Source organism: Lampetra planeri, chromosome 8, assembly GCF_965212315.1.
Source record: "Lampetra planeri chromosome 8, kcLamPlan1.2.h2, whole genome shotgun sequence".
Classification (NCBI taxonomy): Eukaryota; Metazoa; Chordata; class Hyperoartia; order Petromyzontiformes; family Petromyzontidae; genus Lampetra; species Lampetra planeri.
This window is the reverse complement of record NC_136114.1, coordinates 8,305,977-8,320,020: the sequence shown is the minus strand read 5'-3', so window position 1 is coordinate 8,320,020 and position 14,044 is coordinate 8,305,977. Positions and strand designations below refer to the sequence as shown.

The 14,044-nt window shown below is 40.0% G+C and overlaps 1 protein-coding gene across 1 annotated transcript in view; it reads right to left on the bottom strand.

Moving 5' to 3' along the window:
• Window positions 1-14,044, bottom strand: part of LOC144720273 (tetraspanin-4-like) — a 42,040-nt gene that overhangs the window by 16,020 nt on the left and 11,976 nt on the right. The window contains exons 2-3 of the mRNA XM_078596892.1: window positions 1,783-1,974; window positions 41-115 (exon numbers count right to left, since the gene is read on the bottom strand). Of these exons, the coding sequence (XP_078453018.1) occupies window positions 41-115; window positions 1,783-1,974 (267 nt within the window). The remainder of the gene's footprint in view (window positions 1-40; window positions 116-1,782; window positions 1,975-14,044) is intronic.

Below are 14,044 nucleotides of genomic sequence, written 5' to 3'. Positions count from 1 at the left end.
AAAGCGATTGATGAACAAACAAAAAAGATGCGTAACATACCACATCCTCGTAAACGATGAACAAGATGCCCCCAATCAGCTGCAGCGTGAAGATGATCAGAAGCAGGATGAAAAACTGTGGAGATTGGAAGACAACATTCAACAAATATACAAGGTGTAAATAAAGGCATTTTCGATTAATAAGGAATTATAATTAGACAGTAGTTTTAAAAGCATGGTTGAAACATCGGCGATGTATTCATTCTATGTTTTGAAGTGTATGCCAAAAAACTGAAATGCTTGAGTGAACTTTAACAGCAGATAAAGTGGAAGTTTTCAAAATAATTGTGCTCAAGAAGTTGAACGTCAATACTACGTGTGTCATTGACACCATGGTGGATATGTGTCAGTTTAGAGGGATGAATTTCATACGATGAAACCTTCATACGAAAGAGAGTGTGGATGTGTGTGTGTGTATAGTTCTATATACTATACAGTGGTTAGCGCGCTGTGTAACGAATCTGGTGAATTCCTGCTCACGGCAAACACCAGTGACAATTATATGAATAGGTCCTGCGCCTCCCCTAGATCGACGCAGCCTCAAATAAGTACCTGGCTTCGTGTGTAAAAATCGCCACTAGTAAAACAAAGGCGGACGGGCGTGGTGGTGGCCACCCGCCCCCTTGTGTACCGTGCCAGCCTTCTTCGGTGCTCGCTTACAGTACTTGTCCTAAAAAGTGTGTAAGGTTTTACGTGGGATCTTCGTATAGTTGTATCAACCAAGCTAAAACTGCAAATTGTAATTCTTTAATATTGCACGGTACCTTTATGGATATGCTGTAAATTATGTTTATAATTACTGAGAAAAACAAAAAAAGGCTTAATTTGGATTCTTGTACGTTTCTGGTCGATAATTTTTATTACCAGACAAATCCGAGGCTCTAATTTTCTACAAAATTGCTGAAAAAAAAACGAGTCAGTGTGTTGACTAATAGGCATGTGGCCCGCGTGCATATTTATAGAGCATGGCTGAAAACATTAAAAGTGTATCCACGCAGGCTGAGATAATATGCAATAGGAGCTAAGATGGTAATGCGGCAAGGAGAAATGAGCTATTTGTATGGTCTCATTGAGCGAATATGTTTACGCATTAAGCAAGGTACTTTCTCATTGCTGAATAAGCGAGCCTGTCGTGATGAATTAAATTTACAATCCTGAACTAATTTCTTTTTCGAAATATTGCTGGAGCTCAAACACCTTGGAGCACATTTTACTCTCATTCATTTAGTTTATATTCTAGTACTTTAAGTGTATTTTTGTAAAGAGGTCATTGCACCCAGCGTCTAATTTCTCATGGAATATTTTCTGAGGCGCCCCCACAAAACTGAAATTAAGCCCCAATTATACATTTTACCACAAATGTTTTTAATCTATTTTAAAACATGACAACCCTGTTGAGTAATTACATCGTTTCGGTGAAAATTACATCCAGAAAATATGTAAACTAGGATTCGTAAAAAATACTGCCAATTTAAAATAAAGTGCTTGACATCATCGTCTCTAAAGCCTTTATTGTGCACGAGTGTGCATATTTTACAGGCCCTTAATTCCCACAATTATTTCAAATTGAATGCGATTCCGTTGGAGGGGCGTTCAATCTTTCCGCAAACAAGCGCCCTTTGCAGAGCCGTCATTTGGGCCGTCGTTTTGGTGGTTTCCTTCGAGAATGAAAATCCATGCGAGCGACAGAAGGTGAGTGCGTTTACAAGCGTGGCACCGGGGGCGCGAGGGGAAAGGGCGTACTGTGAGCAGCAGGGCACGGTTTTCTTTGATGGCTCCCAGGCAGCCGAGAAAGCCCACAATCATCATGATGGTTCCACCAGCAATAAGAAGGTTGGCAGCCGTGAGGAGTGGGAAGGCCGGCGAGAGGGTCGCAAAATTCCCCTGAGTGACCGACAGCCAAATGCCCACACCCAGGATGCCACAGCCACCGAGCTGCAAGAGAGACGTGCACAAAAGCACCACATTTTATTATATCCACCTCCTTCCATGAACGGAAGAGGCTCATTAGTTTGGTGACATTGTGAACGTTAATTAATAACCACTGTACCACAATGTGTCCCGCTGAGAGCGAGACGGAGCAATATATTACGTGTAAACAGCTCACGTTATTATTCCTCGAACACGTGAATGTAGTTTGCCATTAACAAATACAGATTACACTGATAAAGAGCACAACTTGCACTGTAGGTTGTGTGTGGCTGCTGATGATGATTGCAAATATGTGGCGCTGATGATGCTCATGTTGATGCAATAAAAATAACATCTATGTGGTAAAACATTTGCCATTCATATCCATGATTACAACGTCCACAAGATGTGCTGTTACCCTTCAATTACCCATTTGAAATTATGAAGACATGAACCAAATTGAAAGTCATCCGTGTATATAAACAGTGTGCCTGGCACATGAATTCTGGTCATTGGAGATGACCTAAACTCACAAATTATGGTTTAAATTTAACTGCATTGCCAACTAGAGATGCTCACTGTTCATAACAGATGGGCAGGACATATACCATACAGCATATTACACCATTTTCAGGAGCGTAGATCAAAAAAATTAATCTCTTTTTATTCGAAAGTAATAAAATCAGGTCGTTTTTACTTTGTTCCAAAGTCAGTGGGAGCAGGAAACTCCCCTTGGCAGAGCTAAAGAGCTCCGCAGAGTGCAAGACCCATTCACACTGGGTCCACGCTTCTCCTTTGCCCATAACAGCCTCCATATTGCGGACTGTTTGCTAACGGTAGACACAGGCAAGAGAAAGAAGGGCCCCCTCCCTCCCCGTGCGAAGGCTGCCTGACACGGATGACGCGAACGAGCAAAAAACACCACCCCATGCATCCTCGTCGCAATTAACGCCAAGGTCGCAGAGGCGCAGATCGGCTACCTGGGTGGCAGACAAGCAGACGTGCACCACCACCACCACCACAACTCCCATTCTCGTACCGCCATCACACTCTTCAGTGCCGTTTCTAGCCCACGGGAAACGCAATCGTTTTTTTGCTTTTACTGCACAGCTGGAGTCCTAAGTCACGCGTTAACGATAAATGCAATTAAGACTTCCTTGAGTGATAACAGGTGCGGTGAAGTGAGTTGATATTCGGAAAGCAGGTGGCAAGCCAAGTGTGAGGTCCCCCGCCCCCCAAACCACCACCCTTCTTCGAGCCTGTCCATCCACCATGGGAAAGGGGGTCTTGAGCCTGCGATAACGCGAATTCACGCCGGCACAGACGTGGCATAAACGCAGCGCCTGAGCCATTTGTCCCGTTGATAGCAGTGGATGTAAGCGACAGGTCTTCACCAAAATCACATGAAAATTCACTTTCGTCAAGATTTTGACTAAAAACTTTCGTGACGGCAAGAATTCATATTCTTGGTTCATTCGGTAAATTCACGTAGGTAGAAAATAAAAAGAATAAATACAATTTAAAATAATTAAATAAAAATCCTATTCAATATAATTTAACATTTTTTAATTTTTATTTTCTATCTACGTGACTTTACCGAAAGACCCAAGAATATTTCGTCAAGATGTGGAGTGGGCGCGATGCGTGGGATATTCCCTTATTTATTTGTTTTTTACAACAGAATTAAGGATGCTGCCGCAGTGCAATGATGGTAGGCACACACTGAACCTGAAATCAAGGTCACCAGCTCGATCTCCCAGCGTGGCAATTAACACAATGGCCAGGTGAATTAAATCCACCCTCGCCTCTGTCCATCCAGCAGTATGAATGACTACACCACAGTTAGTTGATCGGCAGGCCATGTGTAGTGGCATAGAGTGTGTGTATTCCCACCTATTCCAATCTATCTGGTCAGCGTGGAAGAGTAGGCCAAGTACTTCAAGAGGGGCTCTCTAGAGCTCCCTCGAGTGGAGGCCCTTCAGCAAATAGTGGCGTGAACTACAAATTGCAGCACTGCACCTTTATCTTTTACACAATAATTGTGGGGGGGGAAAGGACATAAGGCATGGCTATGTGATATCTAGCTCCACACAATCCCTGCAGGGATTATTAGTGCAAACTGCCAAGGGGTGGCCAAATGGTTAGGTTCCTCTGCCCTTTATTTATGAGCCAGCCAGAATACCATTATAATACATCAGTGTGAGCTACCACTGCACTCTCCATGTTGCCAGACTTTGATAATGCTGATTTACCATGACAGCTAAAATACGCACAAAGGAAAACAAAATCCTTAAAAATTCCAAAGAAATAAAATTAGGTTCCAAACATGACAAGAACAATGATTTTTATGCATTTTTTTTTTGCGGCAAGAAGACCATCAAAGAAGACATTACTGTAGCTGAAACAAAAATAACCTCACATTTAAATGCAAAAAATTAACCCGTAAAAACTAAGTTTTTCACTCTAAATCCTTTATATGCGTGGCGGCTAGAGTCCTCTCGTCCTCTGGCCTGAGATGGCTGACACCTATGGGTCAAATGATTGTCTGCCAGCATTAAGCAATTGGTAATAAAATATTTTAAAAAAATTCCCTAAACAGTGTAAAATTTTGGAAAAATTTTTTCACGAAAATTAATTGTCACGCACAACGAGTCTGTGTGGAAAATGTCAGCTCGATTGGATCACGGGAAGTGTGTTACAAAACGACCGAAAGATTTGCACGGTCGTAAGCAAGCAAGCACGCAAGCACGCAAGCAAGCAAGCGAACTTAATATAAAGGATTTATAAAGACCCAAATTCAGTGTAAATTAAATTAAAGACAAACAGGTACATTAAGTAATCTTAAAAAGTTGACTATTTTTTCACTTGGCAACTCCACATTGAAGTGGACAACCAAGTTTATTTGAAAACTTCCTTGGTGCACCTTCAAAATTGTACAAAACTATAAATCAGATAGAAAGCACACAAGCAATTCCACAAAATGCCTCTGTTAAAGAGATTTGTTAGGGAGCCCATGGCAGTCCCAGACAAATGGATTAGAAGCTGAACTGAACTAGTTAACATTCTGGCAATCGGTGAACAAGCAGCAAATCAAGATGTCATCGATCGACGCAGCCAAAATTTCAGACCGCCACTGTGTGACTGGATGGACAAAAGAGGTGTCTGAGAAGCAAGTGCCATTTTTTGTTGTCATTCATTGCACAAATTGGCAGCTGTGAACATTTGAATAATCCGAGCTTTTCTTCCTTCCCATCAATTGTATTGCAAATAGAATGTATGTATGTGTATGTATGCTGAACTCCTTTCGCATCGTGCGTTGCCAACCATGATCATTTAATCAGAGGTACGGGGGAAGGACAACAAACTAAACCAAAACGCACTTCAAAAAAAAGAACCGGGTTATCAATTTAGTTTGCATGGAACAATATTAACGATATTAACATTGACGGTTCTGCAATCACTTTTAATCTGAGCAAAATACTCCCGAAGATGCCTGTAGCAGTAGCGTGTGGTGAAAGCTGGAGGGAATAAATGTTCAACACGCAGCCCAAGCCCAAAAAAATACACTTGGAATATTAACGTGTAGCAATGTATAAGCTCTACCTCCTAAATCCATTTCCTAATTTGTGCGTATTGACCTATCAAAAAGGTATTATGCATATTTTAGTGGGCTCATTACCGAGACCTATATTATTAAATAACATGGTGGATGACAGCAGGTTGGATTAATAAAATTATGTTTCAGGAAATAAAACTAATATACGTACAACTATAACATTACCGAATAGAAAATTGCGCATTCAACAACTGGTGCAAGCCCTCCGCACCATAAAAACAATTTATAATAATGTCATTTATCACCATCAGCATGCTGTCCATTACTGATAACATTTCACCAAACTTTTCACTGTGACAAAAACACGAGCAATGTAATAACAAAGCCGTAATGTTATTCTGCATCAAAAGAGCAAACAAAAAAGAGATGAGGGGAAGATACGTTTGGGGAGTGAAGCAGAGAAATATGAAAGAAGAAAAGTAAAAAAGGATAAAAATGATATGGATCGAAACAAACACAAGCAAATATTGAGTTAGTGAGTAAGTGAAAGATCCTTCATATCGTAACACACTGCAGCTTATTACTGGGATATGAGAAAGAGATATAGATAAAGAGATTAAAAAAACTGATACACAATTAAAAAAGGATTCATAAGAACATGTATTACTACTACATGTGAACACAGTAGGGAAAAAAGCTACGAAACTTCACAGAAAAACACTGAAAATTACATAAAATACAGATATATAATTACAGGGTTACAAAAAAGCAGAATAATACATTTAACAATGAAAATAGATAAATATGTACAAAGCAAAAAAGGGAATGACACGAACGCATACAGCTCAAGACAGAGGGACCTGACACCAGCGAGAAACAAAAACGGTCCTGAGAATGACAAGGCGTGAGTGCAGGCGATAAAGACAGAGCACGGGTCTCTCCAAGGTGACTTCCTCCAAACAAAGCACACAGCATGCAGAGTGAGTGGAGCTCTTCTCACAACTCCAGCTGTGAGACAAGGCACCGAGGATCAAACAACTCGCTCTACCGCACCTCCTAATGACGCCTGCAAAGGACGACACTGGAGTTCAACAAAGGCGCTTGAGCAAAACCCCTTGTGAATCAAAAGGCTTGGGGGGGGAGGGACGCGCATTTTGATAAAAAAACAAAAGTCACGATCCCAGTTAAAAAAAAAAGTTTACACACGCAAAAAAGGACCAGCATAATTGCTTCTCAGCACCCAAACTGCATATAGTTAATTGCCAATGCGGTAAAACTGCTATGCTGTAAAATACTTGACGGTGATGTTGGCAAGTGTGCATGCAACTACTCAAAGAAGTAATTAAATAAAACAGAACACAAATGGGAAGATGCAGTAATCCTCCGGACTACGTAATTTCATAGACGGCCATCGACCATATTACATACCAGTGGCGGCTCCTGCAAAATCTCTCAGGGGGGGCAAATGTCTGGATAATTGATAAGGATAAGGTCCACCCATGCAATGGATAAATTAACAGCTTAAGCATGTAAAGGCAACTTCACTTCTTTAATATTAATGAAAAATAAAGTGACTCTTACAATACATCTTGTTTGTTTCTATACTCACTATTAATACAATCCACTCAAGTTTCTTTTATTAAAGATTCCACTAGGTGGCGACAAATTATATTGTTGGATGAAACGTGCTTACGTATGATGACGTAAGCACGTTAGTGCGAGCCCTCCCGGAAGCCATAGAGAATGCATTGCAGCGCCCGCCTTTCGAAAAAAAACATCTTTGAATGTAAGTCTATGGGGCCACTCGGGGCGATTCTCAGCCGGAGTGAAATCGCCCAAAAAGAGGCGGTACTCCACAGAACGTGACATGACGCTGATTGGACTATATCCAGAGGCACAGTGACGGCTAGCGTGACTCTGTGGTTGAATGATATTGGTGGTGCGTCGCCCAATCGCCCTAATGAAGAAACCGCCCCTGTTACATACGAGTAACACGTTTTATATAAAGACCTAATGAATGTTAACATCATCGTGCCTAGCCTTTACGTGGCCTCAACGTGCACATAGCCTGGCACAATCGTCGTGGTGTTGTCACCGCCACTTAGTGGCGAATGGCGGTTGTTGTTGTTGTAGTTGCCTAGCCTTTGTAGACTATGAAATCGCCTTCAATACTGACAGTCATCCAAGCTCTCAAAAACCAAGGCCTAAATTATATATTTTCCAAATGGAGACAATATTAACCATCCCAGATTTGCTGATGGAATCGTGATTGTAACATTGAATATGGGGAGAACCTACAGGAAATATCAGAGGAACTTAATAGGGAAGGCTGTAAAGCTGGGCTCAGGATAAATGAGCAAAAACAAAAATCATTTACAACAAGTTCGCGAAATAATTGTGTCAGAGGGACATGGCTGAAGCTCACAGCAGCATATGTACATATGTAGGGCAGCCTTTGAAGGTGGAGCCAGACGTAAATTAGAAAATAGAAAGGTGGATGAGAGCAGGTTGGATATCTTCCAAAAAGCCAAACTTATATTCTTGGTTCTTTCGGGAAAGTCACGTAGAAGGGAAATAATAAAATATAAAACAATACAAATTATCACGACGTTTCCACTGCATCAACTTCGACTGTGTTGCAGTCGAAACGTCGTGAGAATTTTTAGTATTTTATATTTCATTATTTCCCTTCTACGTGAATTTTCCGAAATAACCAAGAATATGAATCCCTGCAGTCACGAAAGCTTTAAATTGTTTATGCAAAGCAACAGACGAATATGTCGAAGTAACATTATTATTGTTGTATTGAATATACTACTATGACATGAAGATAAGAGAAAATATTTTAAAATACATAATTTTCCAAAGCTTTTTGTGTTACGTTCGTTGTCCTTTCCCCACACCTCCAATTAGCACGGTTGTCTCCATACGTTGTGAAAGAAGTTCAACAAACATATCAAAGTGGGCAGGATACGTCGCTTGGAATGATAATGGCCGATTGTCAAGAATAGTGACGGAGTAACAGCCAAGGCAGGGAAGGTGCCCGAGAGGATGTCCACTGCTGATATGGAGCAATGCAATCACTCATGTGCAGTTGTCATGGGGATTGTTGTGGTACAGGACCATGCGAGATGGCGGGCGCTTAGGAAGGGCCCTCATCAAACGCTGGGCTGATTATGGCTGATGATGATGATGATGGTCATGATGACCTCGGGTCATTCAAGAAAACCAATGTTTAACTGAAAAATTTCCGAATCAACTTAGAATAAAGGAGTTGTGCGAATTCATAACAATTTCACAACATGCCTCCATTTATTTATTTTGTTACAGATTCCTTTGCAATGTTTCCACTTTCAATCGGAATGAAAATGGCAGATTTTTTCGATTCACTATGTGTTTACATATATGTTTCTATTAAAACATTGTGTTAAGCAACAGAAATGTAAATTATGGCGTTACATTTCTGCAACCCCTAGCCTTATAAATATTAATGAACTTTCGACGAAGTTTACCCACTGAAATGTGTTCACAGCAACAAAATATGCTTGGCTGAAAGTTTAATTAGTAAGTAATATATCATCTATAGCATTATAATCTGTGGGATGTTCTTTTTTTATCCACACTGGTTAGAGAATGTTTTTTCATTAAAGATGACCTATCTTCTCTCTGGTACCAAGCTTACACACTAGAAACTGCTGAGAATCACAGTGAGTGCAATACCCGAGGATCCTGAATTTACATTAGACCTCAGCTACTTGATAAATGTCTCGATTAATGCTGACAAAAAAGTAAGGCCTGCAAATATTATAAAAGTTAAGACCAAAATGCATTTGTAGATGTGCATTTTGTAATCCATTTCTAGGAAAGATAAATACAATTGTGTGATGACTGTAATTGAATTCATTTCCAATGTTGCATTTTCATGACATACAATGCAATGACAATATACATGATATGAGAAATGATATGATTTATAAAGAATGGCAAAACATGGTATTGCAATGAGTGTGCTTAATTTTGGACATTATTCTTATTTGTCAGAGCTTTTGCAAAATCAAAGGTGACAAGCCCAAGAAGATCACGGATATTCTTTGCTTGCCCAGCCTTGGGGCTTGAACCCATGATCAGACCTAACTCTAAGTGACGAGCAACACCCTGTCATGGAGAGTTGGATACTGCGCCCCAACAGCATATCAAAGAGCCCTGAAGGATACGCGTCCTGGTTTACCAGCTTTATCTCATCAGTGATAAATTCACTGCCCACCGACTTCGGCAACTTTTGACCAGTTCATAATGCATTGTATGCTGTATACCTTATAGAAATTATTTAATTTTGATGCCATGCAATGTAACATCTTTAAATGCTAATTGGTGTGGTAGCCCAACAAACAAATGGATTGAGTTAAATTATGCAGAGTCCAGTCTGCACGTGAACAAAAACCAGCAGCTTGCTTATCTGTGACTAATTAATCAAAACAATTGCACTCGTTCTAGGGATTTTCCTCAATTCTAAGACAACATTCTCAAAAAAAGAAGTGTAAGGATAAATTAAATGATTGATACCGAGGCATGTTTTATTTGACCCAGACCTTTTGAACATTATTCATAAACGGTCCACAGTTAAGGAAAAGTGGCATTCAAAAAGAGTGCAAAGAAGCTCAAAGTGATTTAGTAAACACCACATTGCAATTCAAGTAAGAGTACAGTATTTTATTTTCATTGGCTCCAATGCTAGTATGAGATGTTGTAAATTAATTTAGCATTGCCACAAAAATTTGATTTACCCTGCTAATGAGCATTGTATTCCAACAGCAAGTGACCTGAGACTCCTGTGTAGGTTACATGAAACCTCAGTGGACATTTGATTACACGCACTGCTGCCTTTTTGGGGAAAAATGCGAGAGTTGCATTGTCAATTCCATTTGCATGAGACAAAGAATTGCCCAGTGTAAATACTTGTAACACTCATTATTCTTATGATTCGTTTAATTTTGTTCACTGTAGGCAAGAGGGGCAAATGTTTCTGCATTCTTGTGTGTATTTTATGCGGCACACGAAGCATTTTAAAACATTTTACCTGTTCAATTATATACGCAATTAATTAGAGAGACGATGACCGCTGAACTTTTTGTTGTTGTAGTGTATGTATTGTACAGGGAAAATTTGAGTTAACGCACACAACATACAATTTTACTTTTAAATTAATCATCGCAATTATGGACATTAATACTAAATGCATTTGGCAAGCGAATGAGATTTACAACCTGGTAAAATAGGGCTAGACTTCAGTATACTCACTGGTACTATATATAATGAATGCATTATATTAAATACACTGCAATTAAATTGCATTATGAGAAATGAATTCGCATAACCAAATTGTGCTTTCAATTGTAATGCTAAATTACACCACAGTGCAAAAGGCAACACTAAATGATACATATTAGCAATATTTCAAGTGGGAGATTTTTTGTAATTGGAAAGATATGATTACAACCATGTAAATGTAACACTTTGAAATGGCAGATGACAGAAACAGACTGTAATACAAACATCAAGGGGTAGTTATTATAATTGTATGTTCGATATTTTGCTTGCATTAAACACATTTCTGTAAAATTTTCGTGGATTACCAATTCAAATATTAATCTCTTTAATTATCACCAGCATCTGCTTTCAATTAATGAAACCCAACTGGAAGTATGGAAAATTGTTTTTAAATATTGCCAGCAACTATTGAGTAATTGTAAAACATTATTCATGTTATAGAGGTCTCATAATAATGCACTGTTTCTGACAACCATCAATTAAGTTCATATTTATGGGACATCTGTGCAATAATTATAAAACATCAAATTCAAATTCAGTTAATGCATCCCTGCATAGAAACCATGTACTTGCAAGCTGTATTTAAGAAGCATTTAAAATACAAAGGAAAAAGCCAATGTTCTAAGCTGACTGAAAATATAGATTGGACACTGTGGATGTAATTTGTTTTGGTTCTCACAGACAACAGCTGGGCCAGAATTTTAGGAGACAACTCTACGGCAATGTCCCAAGCTTTACAGCAATTTATATCAGCTTAAGACTTTATCATAATAAGCATCGCAAATGGCCTGCTGAAGGACTGACAAGTGAGAATCAATCAAAATCTGGGCTCACGCACGAACTAAGCAGATGCCAATGAATGAATATGTGGGAGCAGCTCAGAGGCAGCTGTGGTAGGCGAGAACAGGGTCCCGTAGGGAAGGTGGTTAGAGGCATCGATAGCCAAAAACACCCCCCCCCCACTCCTAACCCAACAGACCGTGGTATGACCCTCAGCTAATTACCCACATAATCAGACCTTCCGAAGCATGGCTGGCTTGGACGTGCACATGTGAGCAATGATTACACGACAATTCACATGTTGGCGACGTTTGTTCTGTTTGGAGCCATTCCCCGCCCCCCTACGGACCTATCCTGCTGTGTAAAGTGCACAGGGTGTGCACGTCAGAGCGGCCAGTTTCACACGCCGCCGCAGTGCAACACGCGGCATCAATTCCGTACGATCAATTCCGTGACATTTTCCAAAGCAACCATACATTCGTTGACATCCACCGCCTTCATTTATTGAGCCTGAATGTCTAATTTGCCACGCTCCCGTGGGATTCCTGCAAAAAAACTAATCCAGGGGCCTTTGGAGATGTTTGTCCAATATTGAGCACTTGAATGTTGGTCTTTATACCAACACAAACATTTTTTGCCCACGTATTTATTTAATACAAGAGAAAATGCTTCAGGTATACACCATACAGTGCAAACATTAGCTACCCCCTTCACAACAGTTACTGCTTTGTTGAAGGGGCTCTGCCACTGATTCACTTGTTTAATGAGAGTTCAAGGAGCTTGTATTTGATGAAAAGGTTAAATCAATCAACTGCAACAATCTTAATAGTGTTCATAAATAGGCTACTGACTGCAATGGAGAGAATTTTGTTTTACAATCGGTGCAAAACTTAAATTATATTTCAAATGCCACTAAATTCGCATTATTTATTTTCTATAAATTACTTTATATCGTCTTAATAAAGTGAGGAAAATGAAAAAAATGAATGGTATTTCTAAGCTTCAGTGTGTTTTTAATAATTGCATCAGTTCAGGTTTGGTAATCAAGCAAGGTAATGTTTTCAGTGCAAACGGTAGCTGCCTTCAGTAATTTAAATTTATCATCTGTATACAAGAAGTGCCATTATAAATAATATATTTAATTTCCACCACACCTCTGCTAGGTTTAATGTCTCGAAGTACATCATTACATGCAGCATGTGCGAGGGCAGGTACATTTTAGAGAAGAGTTGACATTCAGGGGAAGCTGGTCCTTCATTTCACCGATCAAATAGGCGCAGATTCTTCTGTTTAACGGACATTGAGGTAGAAAACAGAGAAAGGTGAACATGACAATGACTCCCCCCTCCTTTTCTCATCTGCAGTTCACACCAGCCACTGTATTCCCCAAACCCTTAATCTCATTCAGGGCTAGTTGCAATTTTGGGCCACTAAATCCCTGTCGTGTGCCGACTGCAGAGACAGAAATTAACCAGCAAGCACAGAATGAACAAAACCTGCTGCGTGATGTTACTGAGAGAGAGAGTTGGAGTTATGGGACCCACACATGCGAAAGTGTTTATGGCGAGTCTCTTAAGCCTATTTTTTCACGTCGCTTCACTGTATAATTCATGGGGCTTGTAGGCAGTGGATATTCTATAGGGCACAGTGGGGAAAAGCGAGGAAAAAAGAGCAGTGGCACCACATCATTATGTGGGTGGGAAAGGCAAATCTACACGGCACGCGTTGATTCACGCCGATGCAATTCAGTGAATCGGCTTCATTTGGGGTCGCCATTTGATTCAAGAATCTATTCCATGTTTTTTGTTGTTTTAATCGTCTCGTACGCAAATGGTTTCACGTTCGAACAGCTTTTTGTTCGCTCCGCCAGCCTGCACGCAACGTGGGCACGTAATTTGCGCGATTTGTAAACACTGTAATCGAATCTTACAGTTTGATGGATGTATTGTGCGAGTTACGATCGATTACAATATTCGAATCGTTTAATTGTTAACGATCTCAAGGTAAAACTCCACCAGACCAAACATTACTTGTATATATAAGTAAAGAGCACTGTATTAAACGTTATAAAGAGAAGACTGTGCGATGGAGAAGTAGTATCAGCATCACTATGCGGGTCAGAGAGCTGAAATTGAACAAAAGAACTGAAAAAAATCACGAATATTCTTTTGAATCAGATATATGAAGATGCCAATGAAAATATCACCGCATTCAAAATACAAGCAGTAGTGGAAAGCGAGCGTTGTAGATGCAATTGCGCCTCAGGGAAGCTGCCTTCGGGCAAGTGAAAATTGTGCGCGTTACAAATTAGCATCATTATTATTATTAATCAAGAGGAAGAGGATAGGACGAGTGGGTTACGTGTGCCCAGAGAGACAGGTCACTGAGACGGGCACCACTGGATGGGACATTCAGGGGTCAAGGACCAAA